Source organism: Eutrema salsugineum, unplaced genomic scaffold (assembly GCF_000478725.1).
Source record: "Eutrema salsugineum unplaced genomic scaffold, Eutsalg1_0 scaffold_3, whole genome shotgun sequence".
Classification (NCBI taxonomy): domain Eukaryota; kingdom Viridiplantae; phylum Streptophyta; class Magnoliopsida; order Brassicales; family Brassicaceae; genus Eutrema; species Eutrema salsugineum.
Genome location: NW_006256756.1, coordinates 8,705,043 through 8,731,261, shown reverse-complemented (window position 1 = coordinate 8,731,261; position 26,219 = coordinate 8,705,043). Strand labels below are relative to the sequence as shown.

The 26,219-nt window shown below is 43.1% G+C and overlaps 3 protein-coding genes across 3 annotated transcripts; 2 read left to right on the top strand and 1 right to left on the bottom strand.

The window, feature by feature from the left end:
- Nucleotides 1-7,064: 7,064 nt before the first annotated feature.
- LOC112085368 (defensin-like protein 206) lies at nucleotides 7,065-7,441 on the top strand. Its single transcript, XM_024154578.1, has 2 exons — nucleotides 7,065-7,131; nucleotides 7,230-7,441. The coding sequence occupies exons 1-2, from the start codon at nucleotides 7,065-7,067 to the stop codon at nucleotides 7,439-7,441; spliced, it is 279 nt and encodes a 92-aa protein (XP_024010346.1).
- Nucleotides 7,442-17,624: 10,183 nt separating this feature from the next.
- LOC112085367 lies at nucleotides 17,625-18,942 on the top strand. The gene is made up of 2 exons (XM_024154577.1): nucleotides 17,625-18,381; nucleotides 18,476-18,942. Exons 1-2 carry the CDS (start codon nucleotides 17,625-17,627, stop codon nucleotides 18,940-18,942), a joined length of 1,224 nt encoding a protein of 407 aa, XP_024010345.1.
- A 5,539-nt stretch (nucleotides 18,943-24,481) lies between these two features.
- LOC112085366 (uncharacterized protein At3g60930, chloroplastic-like) lies at nucleotides 24,482-25,871 on the bottom strand. The gene is made up of 3 exons (XM_024154576.1): nucleotides 25,418-25,871; nucleotides 24,535-25,231; nucleotides 24,482-24,485 (listed from the first exon to the last, which is right to left on the bottom strand). The coding sequence occupies exons 1-3, from the start codon at nucleotides 25,869-25,871 to the stop codon at nucleotides 24,482-24,484; spliced, it is 1,155 nt and encodes a 384-aa protein (XP_024010344.1).
- Nucleotides 25,872-26,219: the final 348 nt, after the last annotated feature.

Sequence of the window (26,219 nt, the reverse complement as noted above, 5' to 3'; positions counted from 1 at the left end):
AGAAACACCTGAAACTAAGAAAGAGAAAAAGATCAATAGAAAAAGAAAGAAAAATCCTAAAGAAAAATACCTAAATGGGTTGCCTCCCATTAAGCACTTCTGTTTTAAGTCGTTTAGCTCGACTTGGTGAAGAGACTGGCTTAGTCCTTAAAAGGCAATGTCTTGGGACAAGCCCCCTTTGCTTTTCCTTGTCTTTCCTTTGTATATCCTTATAAATCCATTCAGAATTGGAAATTTTATCCTTAGGTTTGAGATGGTAGTCTCCTCCAGGACCAAAAATCAGTCTTGGAGCTCCTTTGAGGTATGAGTCTTCAACACCACTTGTGATAGGAGAACGTCTTAGATACTTGTATGATGAGGTGAATAAGGTCTCTCTCACTTCATGACATTAAACCATGTTGCAAGATACAAGGACAGATGATTGTTTATGATCTGAAGTGGTGGAGATGGTTAAGCATCCAAAGTGAGGACAGTTTGGTTAGAGAGGTGTCGCCATGGCTTGAATTGTTGGAGAACTGGTAAAAAGAGCATTGGCCGCGGGTGTAAGTGTCACGACCGTGGTGAAAGGTGATTTGGCCGCAGGTGCAAGTGTCGCGACCGCGGAGAAACATAGGTTAGCTGCTGATAGCGCACTCGCGACCGCGGTGCCGAATGTCCGAGGAGAGATGTCCAGATCCTCTTGCTTCTTGTCTCCAATTCTTTTTCCTTGTGGAGAGTCTTCGGAAAAGAGTCTTGAGAGCCATTTAAGCTTCACTCTTGCTTCAATTAAGTCTCCATCACCTTTCATATGAGCAGTAGTTGAAGGTGTACATAAGGTGTATTTAAGCTTCACTCTTGCTTCAATTAAGTACATATGTTCGTCAAGCTTGTAAATCCGGCGTTTTCTTTGGGTGCTCTTTTTCTAGAACGTATCCAACATCTTTTGTAGTTCCTCCAGGGTCAAATATTGGATCATCTACGCCGCCTGTTATCAGACAATGAGAGTTCCTTGTAGGAATCGCCGGATGTGAGGTTTTCTTGTCGATCTTTGTGAGACTCATACATTGATTCGGGTCGTCGATGAGTGTTTCAACAGATGCCAGGAACGAAGTATCAAATGTCAAGGGTTTTGTTCCATCCTTTCTCATCTCCATAACATGGAAATTAGTAGAAACAAGACAAACTTCCCCTTGAAAAGGCAATTCGGGTTTGAAACCGAGTCGAGCTGCACCAGAAAAACCTCCATATTGAATGTAAATCTTAAAAGGATGAAAAATCAAAATACCTATATTCTCTGAAATGGTCTTTGGTATGAGATTCACATCAGGTCCAGTATCACAAAGAGAATCACGAAATTTCACTCTCTTGATTGAGAGTGAGGCGTCAAACTTCTCGGGATCCTTCGTCTTAGAAAGCGCCTCCAATGGTGGTTTTGATGTCACCATTAGTGTCTCATCTTTCATGTGGTCTGTCTCACAGTCAAGATGGTGAGGAGCTGAAGGAGAAAAAGGCTTTGGTTCATCAAGAGGAAGTGACTTATGATCTTGTTTGTCATCTCCAAAACACTTGAACGAATCGGTGGAGACGAGATCTTCACTAAGGATAGAAATATGTTCTCCTTTTTCTTGATGGCTGGCTTCCATGACGTGATGATCCAAAGGAATTTCATTTGATGGACTTTTTTTAATAAACTTGATGGAGCGTTCTCCATCTACTTCACAAGCTACCCAATACCCGTCATCCATAGATTCATTGAGCTCTTGAAGCATATCATCAATCTCGGTTTAGGAGACAGACGACATATCTTCATCAAAGAGAGGACCATGGATATCTCCATGGACATTGTAAGTTGAATAAGGGTTGTGGTCCTTGTAGAATCCTTGTTCCTTTAAAACTTCTCGAATTGATTTGTTGTGGCTGCGAAGTCCTCTTGTGTGGTGGTTTGGAATTAAATTCTGATCAATAGCCCATGGAATCTTCATCAAATATATGTATCCCCATCAAAAATCCCTTAGATCCAACAAAAAAACTACTCAGACATGATGAACAAAATCAAAAACTTAGTATTAAAAAGTAAAGCAATAGTCGAAAATGGAAAAGAAAGAACAAGGGTTCAAGAGATAGATTTCTCTCCCTAAACCTAAAAACAAATGCTTAAAGTAAAATTTCTTCTAAAGTATTTCGTCTCTCTTCTTCTCTCCATAAAAACGACATAAATGATATGTATTTACAGTCTCCAATGCTCTCTGGTGTCTAGGATTCCGGAATTGAGGCTGAGAAAATGATATGGGCTTCAGAAATGAGCCTTCGAGTTCAGAGTTGGCTTGCCGCGGTCGGGATGTGCGTGGCCGCGGGGAATGGATGGTTGGTCGTGGTCGGGAAGCCTCTGACCGTGGTGAAATAGCTGTTGGCTGCGGGTGGAAATGCTTGCCGGCTGGTTTACGGAACATCTTGCTCTTCGCGTATCTTTTGATTGAACCGTTGGATTGCCAAGCTGTAAAGTGTGCTGGAAAGCTGATACTTCCATCTTTGAGATCTCCAAATTTGAGCTGGATCAGAAGGTGAGAAAGCCTTCAGTCGAGGGTAAACTTCTGACGATTTGACTCTGAGCTGAAAATCTGGTCTTCTATCCATTTTGTTAAGTTTTTCCCTAAGTTTCCTGAAAATAGTCTTGAAACTACAAATAGTAGAAAAACATAATAAAAGTACTTGAAAGCAATAAAAAACATAGAAAAAGTATTTCAAAACGATCCATAAAGGTTGTCAAAATACGGTGTTATCAGAAGGGCAAAGGAAAATGATGTTTCTGAGTTGCTGCATTCAGTTTTTGGTAGTCGATGCACATTCGATGTCCCGTTACTGTTCTTGTAGCGATCATTTCATCCTTATCATTTCTGACAACAGTTACTCCTCCCTTTTTTGGGACAACATGCACAGGACTAACCCAAGTGTTATCCGAGATAGGGAATATGATTCCTGCTTCCAAAAGTTTCATAATCTCCTTCTTTACTACTTCTATAAGGTTTTGATTCAATCTCCTTTGGATTTCAATCGAATTTTTGGCCTTGTCCTAAAAATTTATCTTGTGCATACAAAGGTCTGGGGATATTCCTTGTATGTCATCAAGATAATAACCTATGGCTTTCCTATGCTTCCTTAACTCATTCAACAGCATAGCAGTTTCAGCTATACTTAGACCGGAATTTATGATGACAAGATATGTTGAATTTGGTCCAAGAAAAACATACTTGAGTCCATCAGGAAGAGGTTTAAGCTCGACTTTTGGGGCTTTGAGTACGCTCCATGGATGGTTTATAGCTGCCAAGGTATCTTTTGGAGGGATAGGGATGTGAGTTTCCTCATTCAGGTCGAGGTAGTTCACAAGTTTCACATAATCCTCGGCTTTATTTAGCATTTGCGCACACCCTTTCGAAACTTCTTCGAGTAGGTTGCGATCATCATTTGTGTTGGTGAGGATGATTTTTAAAGGGTTGTTAAGAAGGAGTTCTTCATAAACTTCTTTAGTGATCTCATCAAGCTCATCAATCCAGCAAAGTCTGCCATCTAAAGTGGGTTTCCTAAGACTTTTGTTCATATCAAACTGCATAATCAGACTCCCTAGATGGAGGTCTATTTTTCTTTCCGAAGTCTACTTTGATAAGCTAACTAGATTAAAAATTAAAAATTCTGATTCTGCAATAAATATCGACTGAAATTATATGAAAATCATTGGGTAGTTTAATCACTTGCTAACTAGCATTTTGATAACACCACATTTTGACCACTTTTATGGATCACTTTTAATATCTTATGCAGGTGTTTTCATTCAGTTTTAAAGGTTTTATAAGTGTTTTCCATGTTTTGGAGTTTTAAAAGGCTTTTCAGGAAACTTGGAGCTTTAGAGTGCATTTTGGAGCACAATTACATTTTTGGATAAATTCAGACCGTCAGAAGTTTGGCAACAAAAGAAGACCTTGTCACCGTCTGATCATCCCCAAATTTTGAGACTTTATAGAGAAGACAACCAGATTTCCAACACACTTGAAATCAAAGCAATAAAACGCTTTAGATCTCCAGATATCATCAATGCACTGAAGGTGGATCAACACAAGTCTAGTCAAGGACATAAGCTTTCACCCGCGGCCAAACTTGCTCCCACTACGGCTCAGGTCCTTTCACCCCCGGTGGACCTCAGTACGAACCTCAGGAGCTCAACTAAGGCCCAAAACACTTCATGCACCCATTTTACAAGCCCTAGACGCCCAAAAATGGAGAAACACTATAAATACTCATTTTAAGGTATTTTGTAATAGGAGCCTCTTTCTTCTCTTTGAGAGAGAACTCATTTGTAGTTTTAAGTTTTTTTTTTTTTTATGAATCTGTAGAAGTTTTTCATCGCCACACTGTCTTCAATAAGAGAAGTTTTTCTGCAAATTTTGTTTCTTTACTTTTTTTTTCTAGTTCTTAAACCGATGATGATGTCTAACTCATCTATGTCTTAGTAGTCACCAAGTTGGGTGAAGGGGAAATCCAAAGGGATCCCATGTTTGAATGATTGGTTCACCCGCTATCACCCACAAACGCAGCGTTTGCGGTTGATAGCGGTTAGTGGCGTTTTATCACAATCATAGAAATCGCTGCAAATCGCTTTATATCGTTTTATACCGCTGAACCCTAAAAGCTGCTTCCCGTCAGCGTTTGCGGTTGAGCGGTTGGGTAAAAAAAATAAAAAACAAATAAAATCACGCTAAAAAATAAAATAAAAGATCACGTTAAAAATAATCATAAAACCTTAACCCTACTAATCTTCTCCTATACATATAAACCCTAACATCTCACTTTTTTTATCAAGTTCTAGTCTCTAATCATGGCTTTCATATCAGTTGAAGAAAATTAAAATACAAGCATAAGTGCCATAAAACTTTAGTTTAATTCATTTATATTACTTGTTCTGTTTCCACTTTTAAAGTAAGAAATTATAAATATGTATCTTATTAATAACAAAATTAGTTTGTTATAATTTTTTTTTTGTTATTCAGAAAATTACATGATCAAACGAGATGACATGTGCGTTATTTCAACGGATTATCCTAGAGTGCACTCCAGAAAGAACGTATTTTGAAAAATACTTATGAACAATTTGGAGTTGATTTGAGTTGGGGTCTTGAAAAAAATCGATTAGATCAATTGAAAAATTTTACATCATGCATAAGACAAATCCAGAAGATCCACGTATTGGAGCAAATTTTTTCCAGTCTATTACATTACTAGACACAATTTTGGGTGATGTTCCCAATAACTGAAATAAAACATATTATTATAAAATTTATTAGTTTTTAAAATAAATATTTAGTATTTATTTATAATTTTTATTAATTATTTTGAACTAGTGATTGATATTAATCATAATAATATAGTTTTTCTGTTTTTTTTTTATAATTATATATGATGTTTATTTTGGCAATTTTATGTTTAACCGCCAAAACAACCGCTGGTTTGCCAGTCAAAAATGTCCCGCAAATGGACCCGCCTTAAAAAATTTAACCAGTCGTGTAAACCTCTGAATAATGCTCAAAACCGCAATCGTCCGCTTCTGCAAACTCCCGCATCCGCAACCGCAACCGCTGCGTTTAAACCAGTCAAGCCGTAAATTCCTTGTGTTTTAGAACATGAACTCTAAAGATGAAACTTGAACCCAGCGCCGTTTTTCTATATCGTTTCCAATTGATTTTTACTTCCAGCTTTTTAATTCTCTGCTTAATTAGATTGACGAACCAAAACCCTTTCTTATTAGATTAGGTCTACGATTGTTAGTAGCATCAGTTAGAAGTCCTCAACACACAAATCCCTGTGGATTCGATCCCTAAGTACTACTGCGTTTGCTGTGCACTTGCAGCTTATCTAGGGTAAAACTTGTGTTGCCCACTGCACCCACATCAAGTTTTTGGCGCCGTTGCTGGGGATTTGTCGTTTTTGACTTGATTTCGTATTCTAATTTCAATCCTAGACCACAAGATTTTCGAGTTCTGTTGGAGATTTTCTAATTTCTCTTTTTATATTTGCTTTCTTTGCTCTCAGGTGCATGAAAACTAGGAGAAATCCTGTCAACATTGTACCGCTCTTAGACGAGATTGAAAAACACGAAAGGGAACTTCAGAAACTCAGACGAAGGACGTTCAAGATGGCCAATCCGAATGCCCATCAAGAAGATCTTTTAAAATGTGATCATCGACGACCGTGATTCTATTCACGATGATGACCGAGATGCTGCCCATGAAGGAGATGGCCAGCCACAACTCGATGAAGAGAGAAACCAAATCCCTAGAAATGCTGCTCAAGCCGCTGATAACCGAAGGAGGACAAGACCAGGTCGACCCCGAAGAAAGACGGAATGATGAAAACATTTTTCCACCAAATGGTAGAGAGGCCAATCGACCCATATAGCTTGCCAATCCTGCGAGAAGACAGCCCCGCAATAGACTTATTGCCGATTTCGATGCACCTCACCAACACTTCTAAAATAGATCAACTATTCAAGTTCCTACCCCAGCAAGAAGAGATCATGAGATAAAACCTCAGATTGTCTCTCTGGTGAAGCAAAATGAATTCCAGTGAACCTCAGATTGCTGCAATATATGCCGCTAAAACCATAAATTTTATCCAATACACAAATATTGAAGCCAAATCATAATCAATATCGGATATTAAACACATCAAGATTCGTGCTAACTCAACAGATGACAACAACATTATCATTTTCAAACAATAATTATTTCAAGATACAGAAAAATTGAAATATAGAATGATTTACAACGACAAAGACAGCAACGACCTTCATTTTGGTTGATTATTAAAGACAAGTACATGATTAAACAAAACCAATATAGGCGTGGACAATAAAACGGCAATGGACAATTGTGGCGACATTATGGACTTAAAGAGAAACCCGGAAGAAAAGAGGAGAGATTAAACAATGATGACAAAGTTACGAAATTTTGACTATAAATAGATCACCACACATATCAATTTTTCCCACCAAAGTTAAATTTTATAGAAAAGACTATAAGTTTAAGAAAAACAAAGAAATGGCAAAGAACATCAACTACGTCAGCTTCACAATGCTCTTGCTTGTCCTCGTGATAGCTTCAACTGGTATTAATTTAAGAATTTGATATCTGTTATTCTTTGCGGGTTTTTTTTTTCTTCAATATCTTGTGCTGATGATCTTGTATGATTATGTCAAAATCTAGGAATTTTCAAGAGCGAGGCTATTGACTGCGTCAATAACAGTGCTGACTTATGTCCTCTCCGTGTGTTCTACGAGGAGTGTGGGCCTAATCCGTACCCAGGTACAGATGCTGATTGCTGTAACTGTTGCAAAACCACATGGGGGAGTCCTCCAGTATGTTGGGCGGTTGTTGAGGGAAACCCGAAACATTGCCACTGCTACAAAAAATTATGAGGATTGAAATGACTTTTGTTTTCAGTTGGTGTGAGGACATGTCATATGTGTATGTCTATTTTCAAGTTTTATTGCTTCCAAATAAAACATTATATAAGGGCAAAAGCTTATAACTGATTCACTGCTTGCCCTCAAGTATAAGCTCTGTTGCATGCACTTTTGTATCATTCTGTATATATATATATATATATATATATGTATGTATAATAAACTCGTTTTGTGTTTGTGTTAGGCATTCGATTCCCGCCTACACTGCATTTTCGGTCTGTAGTTATCCTCTACAAATATTGACCAAATCTTAGACAGTAAGTTCAGTGTGGATCTTGCTTGTTGTCAAATCTCTAAGTTTTAGAGATAGGCCCTCCAGATTATAAACTTTTCTATTTAATCACTCGAAACCCTAATGAATGGGATTTATCCACGTCGTTCTCTTCGTCGTTCAAAACGCTTTATTAAAGCCTTGCGCGCATATGTAACATACATTAGTGAATATTTATAGGGAAGAAAGTTGAAACGGCATTATCAGGATCCCATTCCTAGAAAGCTAGGAGATTTGTTTGATATCGATTTATTTAAGCAGCTTCTAAAGGGCTTAGTGAAAAGTGTTTGATGGCAGCACAACACAGCGTCTTTGTTTATAACAATGTCTACCAAATGCAAACACAGAAACGGAAATCTAAGGGATATATCGTATTGATGTTCACAAGAGTCTTTGAGATAGCCGTGAAGAGCAAAATAACTTCTGCACTGACTGATTTGTAAAACGGCATAGCACATTCTCTTACCACTTCACATTAAATGTAAGATCTATATATATTGTTTTGAACACCTTTACCTATTTACTGAATTATTCATTTCACTAACATGTTAACATTAATCTCTTCATGAATAGTGATTTAGTTTCTGAAACGCCCCATCCCCGATTCTAAGGAAAGATGGAAATTAAATAAAAGGGCACCGATCAAGAAGATAGGTATCAAACGTGAAACAAGATGGTATTTACTGTAAAAAGTACCGTTAGTCACAGATCATTATTAAAAACACAAAAAGCACCAAAAAAATGAATTAGGACAGGTCTACTAACTGAACGAAGTACCATATGATTACAGTTGGCTAATTTCATATCTGAATTTTAAAAATATAAGGTTTTTTGTTGAATATACGAGTACTCGTCTTTACCGAACAGTGCCTAATAAAACTATCAAACACAGACACGCATGTTAAAAATTCTATTAAAAAAAAAGACAATCAAAGTTAAATTAACTCATCATAAAAACTAATTGCCCAAACAATAGTTGAAATCTGAAAAAAAAAAAAATAGTGAACAAACAAGAACGGCTTTATGAGCGTGGATAGGAGGAGTGACGGCCGCCACATCAGAGGCGATGAAATTATTTTTTAATTGTTTAAGAAAGTGAAAAAAAATTAGCAGTTAGAAAACTCTGTAAATAAGTCTGAAGACGAATGATTTATTATATATACAATAATCCTTTTGATGATCTCATGATATCATATTCTCAGACAAATCCCAAGAACCCTAATGATCGTACAAATCCACTCGAATTACATAATCACTTTGTATTTGTTTTGTAAAAAAAAGAAAAAAAAAACACGATCTTGGAATTATTGATTTTTGGCTTCAATGCATCCTTTGGAGAGACGTAGTCTTCAATTGTAACGGCTCATATAAAAGATAACATTCATCCACTTTACGGACCATTCGTGGGATACAGCAACGGCTCAGATTCGATGTGAGTGACGTAGTCTTCAATTGTGTAGAAGTAGCGACGAGGACCTTCCCTTAAAGCTTGCTCCATCTGTTCAAATTTATAGCTATCGAGAAGGTATTTATCGCGAATGTACCTTAGTTGCTTCTCGTGTTTGTCTTCCGTATCACTCGTTTGATCTGACTGAGTGAAACGAACACGTGCTGCGCAAGACAACACAGAGAAAGTGATCAAGATGAAGACGACGATGAAGGTGATTGTTTTAGAATTTGCCATTGGAAGAGACGGAGAGTGGTTTTTAGGTCAGGTGTAAACGAAAACTTTGGAAAGTTGGTTGTGTTTGTGTGTCTGCGAAGGCGTTTATATAGAAAAAGAGGTTAGGGTTTCAGGTTTCAGGTTTCTAAGATTGAGAGAATGGTTTTGTGATTTTGAGTTTGTGTGCATGTTTTTATATAGAGGAGGGATAAAAGAAACCGGCCTTATTTATTAATTGAGAGACCGACCTTATTTATTAATTGAGAGACCGACCTTAATTTATCTTTTTTTCTCTCGTAAATTTAGTTTGTTTTTTTTTTAATAGTTCTCAAAATCTGAGCCAAAATCACATTAAACAACACGTTTGACCGCTTCATTGTTTTGGTTGGCATTTTTTTTTTAGTTTACTTGCATAGAAAGTTTAGTTTTTTTTTTTGTTAAAATTTAAAAAAGGTAAACCCTAAAATCCCGAAGCGCGTCCAACGTTATGTCATTGTAGCGAATGTGAATAAAGAAAGTTTTAAAAAAAACATAAACCACATAAAAATAAAAGCAAGACTAATGAAACGCATATAAAACAGAGATAGGAGATCCTAATATGAAACTAATACCAAAAGATTTGGAGAAGCAATGGCTGAAAGAATCTGAACCAATTGTGAAGGTAAGAAGTATTTGCTTCGGTATCCTTAATAGGCTGCAATTGGGAATGCATACGCCCATGCTCACCTCGATAAATAGCTGCCAATTTAGCCCCAAGAATCAAGTGGATTTCTTTAATTAAAATCTAGACCGATTTCGAAGATGCAGTGTGAAGCCTAAAGTTTCTTTCTTTCCAAAGGAAATAAACCACCGACTAAGAACCATATTTGTGATGACTTTGAGCTTCTTTGGAGGAAGGAGAGACATGATCCAAATCAGACAGGCCTCAAAAGATAAAGTGGACACTGAACCTGAATCAGAAAATATGGAAGTGAGAAGCTCGGAGGAGTAAGCGCAATCAAAAAAGAGATGATCTCTTGTTTCCGGGTGAGCTCCACATAGCAGGCACTCAGCAGGAACATTTAAACCCCAACTGCGAAGCCTGTCTCTAGAAGGTAATTGTTCCTTGTCACAACCCAGAACATGAAAGAATGTTTTGGGATCCTCACCTTAGGCCAAACCGCTTTGTACCATGAAACCAGCAGAGGAGAAGGGTGAAGCCTTTCCCAAGTCTTGGAGTTTAAGAAAAGATCTGGAGGCGATCCAATGGTATTTCTCTAAAGGAAGATATCCTTATCCGAGGACAAAGCCGCAGGGAGGTCAGCAGGAAGGCAAGCGCGAAGAAGAACAATACTACAAAAAAATTGCACATTAATAGCATATCGTAATAGCACGAATTGCGAAACTGCTATTGAAGATACGTTTGTAAGTTCTGAAACTTATAATAGCACTTAAACAGTGCTGAAATAAAATTATAATAATCAGAAACCAAATTTTGATAATCTGCCAACACTTAAGCAAAAAAAAAAAAAAACACTTATGCGCCATTTTCCCCTTTATCGAAAACACTTAGAGAGTTTCCCCCTTTTATCGAAATTTCCCTAAAACCTAACCATCTCCGACAAAATCTTTGTCGACCCTCAAAATTCGAGAAAACCTTCGCCGCCGCAACCACTACTTCTTCGCCGACCCTAATTCGTCCGTCTGAACTGAACAGTGATCTGAAATCGAGCGAAGGCATGTATTTCTTATCCTGATTTCTTTCCTCCTCACTCTAATTTCCTAATTTCGCGCTTAAGTAGACTACTTTTGACCAATTTCTCTGTTTATTAGAATCGATAGTCTGTCTTTTGTTTCTGGAAGTTTTGATTTAAGCTAGGGTTTATTAGAATCGATAATCTGTCTTTTGTACTTGTTCTTTCGCTCTGCATGCCTCTGTTCCTCGAGTTGGTGGACAATGTACCATCTAATTTTGATGAAACTGGAGATTAAGAACGAAAATTTTGGTTTATAGATGTAACTCATAACTTTGAACCTGCGCTGTTAGTTTCAATTGATATATTACACTTTATAAAGCATGGAATTTTCACATAACTCATCACTTTAGTTTCTGTGTAACTGCAGTTTAAGGAAGTTTCGATCTTACATAGGTTTTTCAGAATTGACAGTAAAAGAATGTATGCACGAGATCTGTTATCTCTTTTTTATCTGCTTTTTTTGGTGTATCACCGTCTAGGAGTTTAGCCGTAGCTGTTTACGTTTAATTATCTCTATATCTCATAGCTGTTTCTGTTAAACTGCATGCATATTCTCTTCACTTAAACAAATCATGTTATTCTTTTGCAAGTGCTGATCAACGCAAGATTTCTGGAATTGAAGCTTTATCTTTACCATAATCACAGGGCCACAGGTTAGCCCCGTATATCCCAATTTGAAGTGTTATATGAGTTTAGTTATCTGGCTGTGTGCTTTGTTTTTGGTGTTTATGGTATTATTATGATAGATGTAATTGCGTTTGCGAGCTTTATATATTTGCTGTAAACGATCGTTGCTGTCAAATATTGGATATACAGATCATTCACTATATTTTTTGTTAATTGGTAATTGGTAATTGGTTAATTTTTCTGCAATTGAGTTACTTGTTTGATATTTTCCTGTTTGTTCATTGTTATGGCACTGAGTTACTGGTTACTGGTTTGATATTGATTAATATCTGCTATTGTTATGTTTCTCGATTGTTTTGATAATGAATTTTAAATTGGTGTATCACACTAAAGGTTTTACGTAACTTAGTACATATAAGGGTGGAGAAGGCATGGGTACATCTTAGCAGGTATTAAAATCGATCAATATAAGTTAGGTTCTGTGGGAGTTTGTAGATTTTAAGTTTTTTTCCCCATGTATTTCTGTGTTTGAAGAGCGGATCCTGCTTATGAAAGTGGGGCTCGACATTTTGTACAATCTGTGGCTGCTGCATTAGGAGACTGCAGTGATCTGATGATATGTCCGTGTATTGATTGTCGAAATATAGTTCGTCAATCAGGTAGAGTTGTAGTAGAGCATCTTGTCACAAGGGGAATGGATGAGGCTTATAAGATTTCTAGGGATTGGTATCATCATGGGGAAGTGATTTCAGAATCTGAAAGTGAAACCAACTTCAATCATCAATGGAATGATGAGATTTTTGGATTGTATAGAGCTGTTGAGTATTTCGAAGAAGAGAATGATATTAAGGATTACTTATGTGAGGATGAAGATGGTGAAGATAAGAGGGAAGATGACTTCTATGCAAAGCTAGCAGATTCTGCAACTCCTTTATACCCAAACTGTGTAACCGATAGCAAGCTGTCAGCCATTGTCAAACTGTTTAGATTGAAGATCCAAAATGGCTGGTCCGACAAGAGCTTTAATGATCTGCTATAGACATTAAAGGAGATGTTGCCCAAGGATAATGTGCTTCACACGTCATTGTATGATGTGAAAAAGTTTTTCAAATCTTTTGATATGGGTTATCAAAAGATACATGCTTGCTTAAATGATTGTTGTCTGTATAGAAAGAAGTACAAGACCTTAGATAGTTGTCCAAAATGCAAGGCTTCAAGGTGGAAGACTAATACCCAAACTGGTGAGGTAAAGATAGGTTTTCCAGAAAAAGTACTACGGTATTTTCCGATAATTCCCCGGTTGAAAAGGATGTTCAGGTCTGAGGAGATGGCTTAAGAATTAAGATGTCATTTCACTAACAAGAGCAGTGATGGAAAACTGCGTCACCCGGTAGATTCTGCGACTTGGGGTCAAATGAACCACAAATACCCATCCTTTGCAGCAGAAGAAAGGAATCTGAGGCTTGGACTTTCCACTGATGGATTCAATCCGTTTGACATGATGGATTCAATCCGTTTGCTGGCCTGTGCTGTTGGTAAATTATAATTTGCCTCCTAACCTATGCATGAAGGAGGATAATATCTTACTCACATTGCTTATCCCTGGTCCACATCAGCCTGGTAATAGTATTGATGTTTATTTAGAGCCCCTCATAGAGGATCTAAACCATCTGTAGAACAATGGAGAGTTAGCATATGACGCTTACAGTAAAACTAGTTTTACTCTTAAGACGATGCTTCTCTGGACTATTAGTGACTTTCCTGCCTTTGGAAATCTAGCAGGCTGCAAAGTAAAGGGCAAAATGGGCTGTCCTTTATGTGGGAAAAACACTGATAGTATGTGGTTAAAGTTTAGCAGAAAACATGTGTATATGTGCCATAGAAAGGGTTTGCCACCAACTCACAGTTACCGGGGAAAAAAGGCTTGGTTTGATGGAAAGGTTGAATATGAGAAAAATGGAAGAATCTTAAGTGGTCGTGAGATTTATAAAACCCTTAAGAATTTCAAAAATGATTTTGGAAATCTGAAGGAATCTGCAAAGAAAAGAAAAAGAAAGGAGATTACATGCTTAGAATCTGATGATGAGGATATCTCCAATGAATCCGAGGAAGAGGAAGAAGTAGAAGTAGATCAAGAGGAGTTATTGAGATGGAAGAAAAGGTCCATATTTTCAAACTTTCTTACTGGGAGGTTCGTTTTTCTGTTTTTAATTGTTTCTTTTTATCCGATTTTATCATTTAATTAGTTCGACTTTGGTTTTGACTCAATTTTATTTTTTTATTTTTTTTTATTAGGACCTCCTGGTAAGGCATAATTTGGATGCAATGCATGTAGAGAGAAATGTGGCAGCAAGCATTGTCTCCACATTATTGCATTGTGGGAAATCTAAAGATGGTCTTCAAGCTCGCAAAGACCTGCAGGATCTTGGTATTAGGAAAGATTTGCACCCGACTATCCAAGGAAAAAGAACTTACCTTCCAGCAGCACCATGTCTTTGTCCAAGTTAGAGAAGAAAGTCTTTTGTAAGCGACTCTTTGATTTTAAAGGTCCAGATGGATATTGTTCAAATATATCAAGGACAGTATCTTTAGAGGACTGTAAAGTAAGAGGACTTAAATCACATGATTACCACGTGTTGATGCAACAACTTCTGCCAGTTGCACTTAGAGGATTATTGCCTAAAGGTCCTAGGATAGCCATCATACGCTTGTGCGCATTCTTCAATCAACTGTGCGAGTTGTTGATGTATCTCAGATATCAGGAATGGAAGCTCAGTTAGTTGAAACTTTATGCATGTTTGAAAGATTTTTTCCACCGAGCTTCTTTGATATAATGCTCCACTTGACAGTACATCTAGGAAGGGAAGCCCGATTAGGTGGTCCTGTCCATTTTCGATGGATGTACCCATTTGAGAGGTAAACAATTTATTAAACATTGTTTATTTTTGTTTTCTTACTTTTCCTTTGTTTTTATTGATACTGATCATTCTTATTTATTGTTCAGGTATATGAAAGTATTGAAAGATTATGTCAGAAACCCTGCAAGACCAGAGGGGTGTATAGCCGAGTCTTATCTTGCAGAAGAATGTATCCAATTCTGTAATGAGTTCTTGAAAAAGACAACAAATGTGGAGGAAAAATTAGATAGGAATACTGATTATGAGAATAGTTCTATCTTGGAGGGCCGTCCGATATCAGCAGGGAAGTCATTTATTCTCACCGAGACAGAGAATAAAATAGCTCACCTTGCTGGGATCCAAAATATGGCTGTCGTAGACCCGTTTGTGGAGTAAGTTCCATCAGAAATCCATTCATTTGTCATTTCCTCTATGTATAACTGACGTAATTATTTTTTTTTTTGTCTTTTTGTTGTACAAGTGAGCACCTGCAGCATCTACAAAGCACAAATGTAAGATGCAACCGTGATGCATCAGTGTTATGGAGTATGCATACTCAGAACTTTGCTGGTTGGCTAAAAGAACAGGCAAGTTAAATGTACTTTAAATTTGATTATGAGATTGAATTTTTCATCTTTTCGGTATCTGACTTTTTTTCTCTAAACTTGGTAGATACCTATGGATTCAGACAAATATGGAGAAACACTTAAGTGGTTAGCATATGGTCCTCGTAATAGCTCAAGGTCCTACACAGGTTATATAGTAAATGGGCAACGATTTCACACGACTTCAGTGCATAGGCAAAGTCAGAACAGTAGGGTTTATTATGAGGCAACTGCAATCTGTAGATCTAGTGCAAAAGACATGTCACAAGTGACTGCGGTGGTGGAATACTATCGGCGAGTCACTGAGATTATATTGCTAGACTATAATGTCTTCTATGTTCCTTTATTCAAGTGTCAATGGGCAGTAAAGGGAAATGGGGTAAAGGTAGAAGATGGACTCACTCTAGTTAATCTTAATCAGAGTCATGTGTCTTTTATGAGGGATCCGTACATTTTAGCTTCTCAAGCAAAACAAGTGTTGGGGTCGGTTTTCACCCCACGCAGATAAAACCATCTCAAAATGACTAAGTATGAAAGTGGGAGAGCCGTGGTCACCAAATGGGAGAGCCGTTCTCACCAAGACAAGCGGGAGAGCCGCGATCACCAAGTGGGAGAGCCGTGAAGGAAGACCAGTAGGGAGAGCCGTGAAGAAAGAGAGATGGGTCGAGCCGTATCATAAGAAATGGGCCGAGCCCCTCTCTAAAGATACCTGGGCCGAGCCGCGCCTCAGTGAGGTGGACCGAATCATGTCTCGACTAAAGTGGCAAGTGGGCCGAGCCGTGGAGAAGTTATATGGGCCGAGCCGTGGAAAAGTTCATATGGGCTGAACTAAAGCCTTGAGAGACGAAGCCCATAAAAACCCTAGGCGAAATACAAAGGCGGTGAGCCGCACGAGGCGATGAGGAAATATTCCGAAAATCTCTCCCGAGATTCTCGGCTAGGCGGTTCGGAGAATTAGTATAAATAGATGATGTATATAATTCATTCTGTAACTTTTGCAACCCTAAGCAATAAGAGCTAAACACTTTTACAGCAATAAAGACTTTCTTTCGATCTTTCTGTTCTTGACGATAAACCCTAGAGGTTTCCGATCCCTTAGTTTTCTTTAAACAAATTTCTGGTTGTGCGAGTTTTGGCTCACACAATTTGGCGCTGTCTGTGGGGAAACGAAACTTTCTTACTCTAAATCGACAAGACTTTAAGATCCGAAGAACATGGCGAGCAACACCCCCGACGACAACAACAACAACAACACCGGTAACGGTGCAGAGAAAGACGCTCCGGCATCGGGCACAACGACGACAACGATCGAAACCCAAGAGGAGATGCGAAACATGATGGCTGCGTTGATGAAGAAAATCAACGAACAGGATAAAAGAAACGAGGCGATTACGGAGAGGCTCGACGCGATGGCGGCTGAGCGACTACACCCAACTTGGAGAGCCGGAATTCCTGACCCGATGGATGGAATCCGGAATCCGTAGACGCCTCAGGGAGCGGTGCAAGAAACCCCTCGGCTCCTCCAATGTCTCGTCTCCTCGACGAACAGACCCCCGCGGCGACCCGAGTCAACATGACCGAGCCGAAACTCAAGGCGACGAGCCGGCGAAGAAGAAAACGATGCGATCGACGTCGGCGCCCAGCAGAACGACGGAACCGCGAATCCGCAACAAACCGGCTCGGCTCGGCGAATAAGTCAAGAAGACCTCGCCTCGGCACTAAACGGCGTCCGAACTGACGAAGTTTCCGACCCGACCCGGATCGATAATCCAACCGAGGAAGAAGAAAACCTCCAATGGATCGAGCAGGCAGAGCACGAAGATGAGCCGAGGAGAGAGGAGCGGGAGCGACCCCCCCAATCAAAGGGAATGACTCACGCACAAACTCTCGAACTCAAAGAGCTGCGAGCCTCGATGGCTCGGACAGTAGCTGAAATACGCGCCATGAAACCCAAGTGCACAACGCGACATGCGCCGCGCCCGAAATCGACCGAATGCTTGAAGAAACTCAGAGAACCCCATTCACTGCAAGAATCACGGAGGCCAGGATTCCCGAGCCGACGAAGCTGAGAATCCCGTTCTACGAAGGAACAACCGACCCGAAAGCACACATCACAGCGTTTTGGATAGCAATGGGACGAGCCTTCACAAAGAACGCCGCTAAACTCACCGAGCGCGAAGTAGACGCCGTATACTGCCTGCTCTTCGTGGAGCATCTCAAGGGAGCCGCACTCGAGTGGTTTTCAAGGCAGGAACGAAATTCAATCGACAATTTTTAACAGCTCTCCGCCTTGTTCCTTAAGCAATACTCGATGTTTATGGACAGAGGAACATCCGATGCCGACCTGTGGACACTATCCCAAGGACCGAACGAACCGCTTCGGGATTACATTACAGAGCGACAAGGCTGCGCTCGAGGCTCTGAAACGATCTTTGTGGTACAAATCCGAGTATCGACGGGAGATGGCTCTCAACACGCCGCAAACAATTCAAGACGCTTTGCACCGATCATCAGACTTCGTCGTAAACGAGGAGGAAATGAAAAACTTTGACGAGCAGTACGAAGCAACGAAAGCAGAAATCCGAAGCTCAATTTTGCTGCCCCCAGCGAAGAAGGGTAACCCATCGAGCAACGCATCAACGCAGAGCTCGGATGAACCTAGAAGCGGAGGCGTCCATAACTACCAGATAGGCACCGGACGCGGAAGAGGAGAGCCGCGCAACAACACTTGGGTGAGAAAGTCCGCCAACTACGACGAGAAGGCTTTCTGCGAGTATCACCAGACCTACGGGCATTCAACGGCTCAATGCCGAACTTTAGGAGCAAAGCTCGCAGCAAAGATGGCAGCGGGAGAGCTCCAAAACGCGGTCAACCTCAAAGACCTCGTTCCTAACGAACAACAAGAGAGAGCCGAGCCGAGCGGCGTGGCGGAACCCGCGAATCCTCCCCGACGAGGCGATAACCCCAAGCGCGACAGGAGAGGCGAACCATCAAAGCCTATACTACCAAGATACCGTGTCCTCCATCAAAGCCTATCAGCGCCGAGCCGAAGCGAAGGAGAATTGGACAGAACCAACCGACGTCCCAAACACAGTGATCTCCTTCGCCGAGGAGGAAACGGCAGGAATTGATCGACCTCATAACGATCTGTTGGTGATTGAGTTAACGATCAGGGATCATGATGTAGCAAGGGTGCTCATCGATACTGGAAGCTCAGTGAACGTCATCTTCAGGGAAACACTCAGAAGAATGGGAATCGACCTCTCCGAGGTGGAAGCAATCCCCAAACCTCTAACCGGATTTTCAGGAGAAACGACGATGACTATGGGAACGATCAGGCTTCCAGTGGTAGCTGGCGGAGTCACTAAGATCGTCGAATTCTGTGTCACCGATCACCCAGCAATATACAATGTGATCATGGGAACTCCGTGGATCAACGGGATGAGGGCGGTACCCTCTACCTATCATCTCTGCCTCAAATTCCCAACCCCAGCAGGTGTTAAAACGATCTGGGGGAGTCAGAAGGAGTCACGAATGTGCTGCCTGGCCGAGCACAAGCTAAGGAACCCCGTCACCGACGCACGAGCAGACATCGACCGCAAAAAGATGAAGACAGACCCAGAGCCCGCGAACGAGCTCTCGAAACTCTTATAGCAATTACGAATCGCGGAGAGCCGCGAAACACGCGCCGAGCCAGTATGCGATGCAGTGGACTCGGTGTGTATAGATGAGGCGCGCCCGGAGCGATGCGTCGAAATAGGAACGAAACTAGAAGAGCCTCTGAGAAGCGAACTCCTTTCCCTCCTCAAGGAAAACATCAACACTTTTGCCTGGACAGCAGAAGATATGCCAGGCATAAGCATCGACGTGACCTGTCACGAGCTGAATGTGGATCCGACCTTTAAACCAGTAAAGCAGAAAAGAAGGAAGCTCGGCCCCGAACGAGCTAAAGCAGTTAACGACGAAGTCGAAAGGTTACTCGAAGTAGAATCAATCGCCGAGGCCAAATATCCGGACTGGCTCGCAAATCCGGTGGTCGTGAAGAAGAAGAACGGCAAGTGGCGAGTATGTGTGGATTTCACCGACCTCAACAAGGCGTGCCCAAAGGACAGCTTTCCCTTGCCACACATCGACCGGCTCGTCGAAGCCACTGCAGGGGAATAGACTGTTAACATTTATGGACGCGTTCTCCGGCTACAATCAGATCCTAATGCATCCTGATGATCGAGAAAAAACGGCATTCATAACTGATCGCGGGATATACTGCTACAAAGTCATGCCGTTCGGGCTCAAGAACGCAGGAGCAACGTATCAACGGCTCGTCAATAAAATGGTCGCGGCTCAGCTCGTAAAAACCATGGAAGTATACATCGACGACATGTTATTCAAATCACTCAAGGAGGAAGACCACGTCGCGCATCTACGGGAATGCTTCGAACAATTGAACAAGCACAACATGAAACTAAACCCGGCGAAGTGCAGGTTCGCGGTCACCTCGGGAGAATTCCTCGGCTATCTGGTAACTCACCGAGGCATAGAAGCAAACCCCAAGCAGATCAAGAATTTTATTTAGATGCCCTCTCCAAGGACGAAGCGCGAAGTGCAGAGGCTCACAGGAAGAGTCGCCGCGCTAAACAGGTTTATTTCCCGTTCCACAGACAAATGCCTGCCCTTCTACGACACCCTCCGAGGAAACAAGAAATTTGAGTGGGACGAACGATGCGAGACGGCTTTCCAGGAATTGAAGAATTATCTGGCGAGCCCACCAATCTTAGAAAAACCAGTCGAAGGAGAGCCGCTCTTCCTCTACATCGCAGTGTCTGCTACAGCTGTAAGCGGGGTGCTTATCAGAGAAGAACGATCCGAGCAAAAGCCCATTTTCTACATCAGCCAGACATTGACCGACGCCGAGACTCGCTTCCCCCAGATCGAGAAGGTCGCCCTAGCCGTCGTAGTCTCGGCTCGGAAACTGCGCCTGTACTTTCAATCACATTCGATTGTTGTGCTCGCTACGCTTCCGCTGCGCTCGATCCTACACAGCCCTAGCCAATCCGGTCACAGCCGCTAAGCGAATACGACATCGAGTATCGGAACAGGTCGTCTGCAAAGTCACAGGTGCTCGCAGATTTCCTCATTGAACTTCCCGCCGAAGCAACAAACGAGCCGACTCTAGGCGAAGTATGGACGCTGCACGTCGACGGCTCGTCGTCTAAACACGGCTCGGGAATAGGAATCCGCCTCACCTCTCCCACCGGAGAAATATTGGAGCAGTCTTTTCGCCTGAACGTCCACGCCTCGAACAACGAACCAGAATACGAAGCATTGATCGCCGGCATACGACTAGCGCAGGGAATCAGAGTTCGAAAGATAAGAACCTTTTGCGATTCACAGCTCGTAGCATGTCAGTTCAGCGGAGAATACGAGGCGAAGGATGGACGAATGGGAGCTTACCTCAAAGTGGTCCGAGAGTTGGTGCAAAAATTCGATGAGTTCGAACTCACTCGCATTCCCCGAGGAGAAAACACCTCGGCCGACGCCTTGGCAGCACTCGCTTCGACCTCAGACCCAGACCTCCGACGAACGATCCCAGTCGAATTCATCGAACGTCCTAGTATCGAAGAGGTGGAAGGAGTTCGGCTGATAAATCCTCTTGAATAAGAACCAGAGGACGACGAAGCCGTTCCTATGGATGAAGACGCCTCACCGGCCGAGCCGGAGTACGGCTGCGACAAAGAATGGCTCGGAGCTATCCAGGTGTATATCGCCGATAGAGAGGTGCCAACCGACAAGTGGGAAGCCCGCAAACTAAAAGCTCAGGCCGCGCGGTAAGTCCTCGTCGATGGCGAGGTGTTTAAATGGAGATTTTCAGGGCCTCTCATGACATGCGTCGAAGGACCGGAGGCAAGAAAGATCATGCACGAGGTGCACAGTGGCGCGTGCGGGAACCATTCCAGCGGAAGGTCGCTCGCTATCAAGATTAAACGGCACGGCTACTTCTAGCCCACGAGTGTCAAGGACTGCGAGAAATTTACAGCGAAGTGCGAGAAGTGTCAGCGGCACCCTCCAACAATTCATCAACCCACCGAGTTGCTCTCGTCAATTTCATCGCCTTATCCGTTTATGAGATGGTCGATGGACATTGTCGGACCTCTACATCGCTCGAAGCAGAAGCGTTTTCTGCTCGTCCTCACGGATTACTTTTCCAAGTGGGTCGAAGCTGATTCCTACGCAAGCATAAAGGATTTTCAAGTCGAACACTTCGTTTGGAAAAATATCATCTGCCGACACGGGGTCCCCTACGAGATAGTCACCAACAACGGATCCCAGTTCATCTCAACACGCTTCGAATCCTTCTGCGAGAAGTGGAAAAACCGCCTCAGCAAATCTACGCCAAGATACCCTCAAGGGAACGGACAAGCCAAAGCAGCCAACAAGAGGATCCTCGACGGTCTGAAAAAGAGGCTCGACGCCAAGAAGGGACGGTGGGCAGACGAACTCGAAGGAGTCCTTTGGTCTCATCGGACAACTCCGCGCCGAGCCACCGGGGAAACTCCATTCGCTTTGGTCTACGGATCGGAGTGCGTAATTCCCCCCGAGGTGGATTTCCCAGGTATTCGACAAAGACTTCTACCAGGACAGGAGGGTTTGAACCACTTAATGATGCTAGATGAGCTCGACCTAATCAACAAAAAGTGCGACCAAGCCTTAATTCGAATCCAGAACTATCAACAAGCAACGGCGCGATACTACAACAAAACCGTTCGTAGCTGAAGATTCAAAGCAGGGGAGCTCGTCCTCCGAAAGGTCTTCTAAAACACTGCCGAGAAGAACGCAAGAAATCTCGGAGCAAATTGGGAAGGACCTTACAAGGTCGCAAAAGTGGTTCGTCCAGGAGTCTACGAACTCGCGACACTAGCTGACGAGGCGGTTCCAAGATCATGGAACGCAATGCATCTGAAGAAATACTATCACTAAGGATACAGCACGACCAACATGAACTACAGGACAGCTTGATCCCTGCAAAGGGTACGTAGGCAGCCCGTCCTCGGACGGGTTCAGCTGTCCCCCCTCCTAAAAAGGAGGGGGAGTGGGTACGTATACATACCTCTTTTAACGCTACAATTTTTAGCTTTTTAGCCCGCTCACTTAGGAACATCGCCACTTCGGCACATTCTCAGCTCGTTTTGAATCATCTAGTTATTTCATGTTTACCTTGGATTTCTATTTTGTCCATTATCGCTTCGGCTAGTTTCTCATTCTTTCTAAATCAGCAACTTATTTTAGCAAGCTCGGATTTTTAAACTCTTTCACTCATCACTTCGGGGAGAAATCATACCACTTCGGCATGATATCATAACCTGATTACCTCGGACCTTCGTTGGTCCTCAGTTTCAGTTCGACAAACTAAGCCTCCGAACGCCTCGTCTCGTTGCTGGCCACAACGGGACAACAAATACAAAGTTCTCTAAACGGACTTTTACCACCTTTCCTAGGACGAGGGTGCAAGTTACATCCTATATGGATAAAAATGAAGCGCGCTATATAAATATCAGACCAAAAACGTATCAGGTCGCCATGGTTTACTATCGCACACGAGATTATAAGTCGAGACTACATCGCTTTCTCTAAAACCGAAGTAAACTCTTGAAACCCGGAGAAGCCTACTCATCCTCTCGGAAACGCCGGTCCATAGTCAAATTCAATGAGACTACCAAATCATCCTCGTTTAACAAAAATAAAAACAAAAAGCCTCGTCGTTTACACGGCTCGGCACCACGCAATGAGAAAACGCCTCGTCGTTTACACGGCTCGGCACCATGCAAAGCAAAAACGCCTTGTCCTTTACACGGCTTGGCACCATCCAATGAGAAAAACGCCTTGTCGTTTACACGGCTCGGCACCATACAAAGCGAAAACGCCTCGTCGTGTACACGGCTCGGCACCATGCCAGCAAAATTTGCCAGCTCGGGATTAAGAATCCAGCATCACCCGAAAGACGCGTCACAAAGCTAACTCCCAGCTCGGGATTGAGAATCCAAACAGGATCCTTAAAACAACTAACCCCTTAGCCCGTATTTCTGTCAATTCCAAAAATTCGGCTAAGGAAGCAATCAAAATCCTTTTCAACACAACAATTTTCATCCTTGGCAATTCTTTTCTGAGCCAACAGTTTTCGCAAACATTCTCACAGAAACAACTAAATTAGAAAAACGGCTAAGGAAGGAATAACATGACAAAAATATCAATTGGATAAAGCCATCCAGGCACCAGTAACATACGAGTTCAAAAGGCAAATATAAAAAAAATCCTAAGTACATGCGAGACAAGACAGGAAAAAGCAGAGAGTGTCAAGCCGCGGACTGCGTTTCACGCTCAGCAAGGAGGTTCGAGGGGATCGGCGTACCCGCATTCGATCCGTTCGGATCTACCACGTCTAAGTTGGCCGCTGTCTCTTCGAGCGGCTCGTTGCCAAGGCTGGTATCGACCGAGTCCGGCGATGCGCTCATACGCGTCGTCGTCGGTGTACTCGCTCTCCTAGCTTTTTAGCTGCGCCTCCTCGTCGTCGAGCGTTGGGGCGTATAGTTTCTTTAGGACGGCAATCATCGCAAGATTGCCCTTGATTTGCCCCAATTCGTTTTCATCGTTTTTGGCCTTCTCAAGTTTGGCCAGACCCTCCTCTACTTTGGCGAGGCGCTCCTGAAACTTAGTGGTCAGCTCTCGCCTCGCCTCCTTCTTCGCGCGTTTGACCTTGGCTACAAACAGCGCGTCCTTAGCCTCAATACGCCTTTTAAGCAACGCCACCTTGGCGCTTTTAGCTCTCCTTGCTTCCTCCAGGCGAATCACCGAGGCGGAAACTTTGTCGACATCGGCGCGGAGAACTATCTTCTCCTCCTCCAACCTCGACACTCGGGCCATCGCCTCGGTGAGTTTCCCCTTCGCCGCCGTGGCTTTGTTTTGCGCCTCTTCCAGCTTCACCTTTGACGCCGCGGTCTCATTTTGGGCCTCGTCCAAACGACGCTCGACCTTAGACAGGTCCGCCTCATACTCGGCCATCAGGTCGTTAATGGCCGCGACAAACTGCAGAGAACAAACCTGCGTTAAACACTTCGTAAAATTCGCAAAAATAAAGGAAAGCAAATAGAACGTACCTTGGTACCGCGCTGCGCCATCGCGCCGTATGACCTCGGCCTCCTCAGCTTCTCCGGAGGAGGAAGACGCGTGTTCGCGTTATTTACATGCGAGAACATGACGGCAGAAGCACCAGGATCGTCAACAACCAACTTACGCGCGGTGGGGTCCCCGGGCGTCGGTTTCCGCCTCTTCTTGGACGGCTCATCCTTCTGAACGGCGACGCCCTTCCCCTTGTCAGTAGCCAAACGTTTTCGGCTAGAGTCATGCTTCTGAACAACCGAAGTCGGTGGCCTCGTCGACTTCGGGAGGGCCAAGATGGCGGATTGCGAAGGAGTCTTACTCCGCGCCGCCGAGCCGTCCCCGGACACCTCGGGGATAATTTTGCCCGGTTCCACCTCGGGCGCTGCATCTTTCTCAGCCGCCTCGGCAGTGTCGCCTTCTGCGGCTTGGACCATTACATCTCCTTCCCGGCTCGGCGGGTCGGGTTGAGGGACGGCCTCGGCTTGCGCTGAAACCGCCTCAGCTTGCGCTGGAATTGCCTCGGTTTGCGCATGAGCCGCCTCGGCAGCTTGTCTAGCAGCCTCCTCTTCCTCGCGCCTCTTCTTTTCTCTGAGAGCAATTATCACCATCTTATCCCGGGTATCTCTTAAAGAACTTGAGGACGAAGAGCTGACGGGGACTCCGGCAAGGATGGCTCGCGCTTTTTCTACTTTTTCGAGGGTGAAGTTCTTTCTCCAATTAACCTTCCGCGCCGAAAGAGAGTCTCGAACAGTAAAGAGGTCGTCGGGAATCGGGGGAAGAAAGCACCGAACTGCAAAACAAAGCAAAAAAGAAAAATTTTCAGAAAAGGAAGAGGATACCAAAGATAGTTCCGAGCTGTGGCAAAGCTTCGGGTCGGCTACCAAGTGGTCCCCAAGCGGTCTTGGTTCTTTGAACGTAATTCTCGCCGACCGACGCCTCGTTCACCAAGACGTAGAAGAAGCGTTCAGTCCAAAACTGATCCGTCGCTTCGCCTTGTTAGAAATATAGAATCTATTTCCCTTCGGAGCTTTCCTGATTTCCAGCAAGTTCAGCAGGTGATTCAGCTCGATATCAACTCCGCACTCGAAGGTTCGAACTAAGATGCCAATCATATGCCGTAATCCCCTCGGCATGATTTGCCCAATCGAGATCCCGTGTTTCCAGAGATATTCGAGGATCACTCGGGGGATCGGGAACCAGAGGAAGCAAAGCTCGAAGAACGCCTCGTACAGAGTGAAATGATTCTCTGGAGGCTTGTCGGCTCGGTCGCTCTTCTCTGGAACGACGAACTCCACCGCCTCGGATATCCCGAAGCGATGCCTTAACGCCTCGAGCGACTCAAGGGAGCAAAGCGTAGAGCCAGGCGGGTCAGGTTTTTGTCTCTTAATTCTTGGCCCTCGCCCAGATGTGGAAGCGCCTCGGGACGCCATGAGACGTTCCAATTCACGCTTCGCCTCGAAAAGGTCAAAGGGAAATGCCTCCTCCTCGGCCTTAAGTGCGGCGCGATTAATGTCTTCATCAGGAACGGGATCCTAGGGACGGCTCGTCGAAACCGACGGCTCGCCATCCGGAGAGCCGACATCTGATGGGTTTGCATGGTTTGACGCTTCGTCAGATGAACGATTGGAGGGGCTCGGCGAAACAGACGCCTCGGAGGATTCTCCCGTACCTCTCGCCTCGGTATCTACGCGGCTCAGCCCGTAATGAAAAAGTGAATCCAACGAATCATCAGAGCAGCTCGACATAATTTACGACTTGTACAAGAGTTACAGCACGAC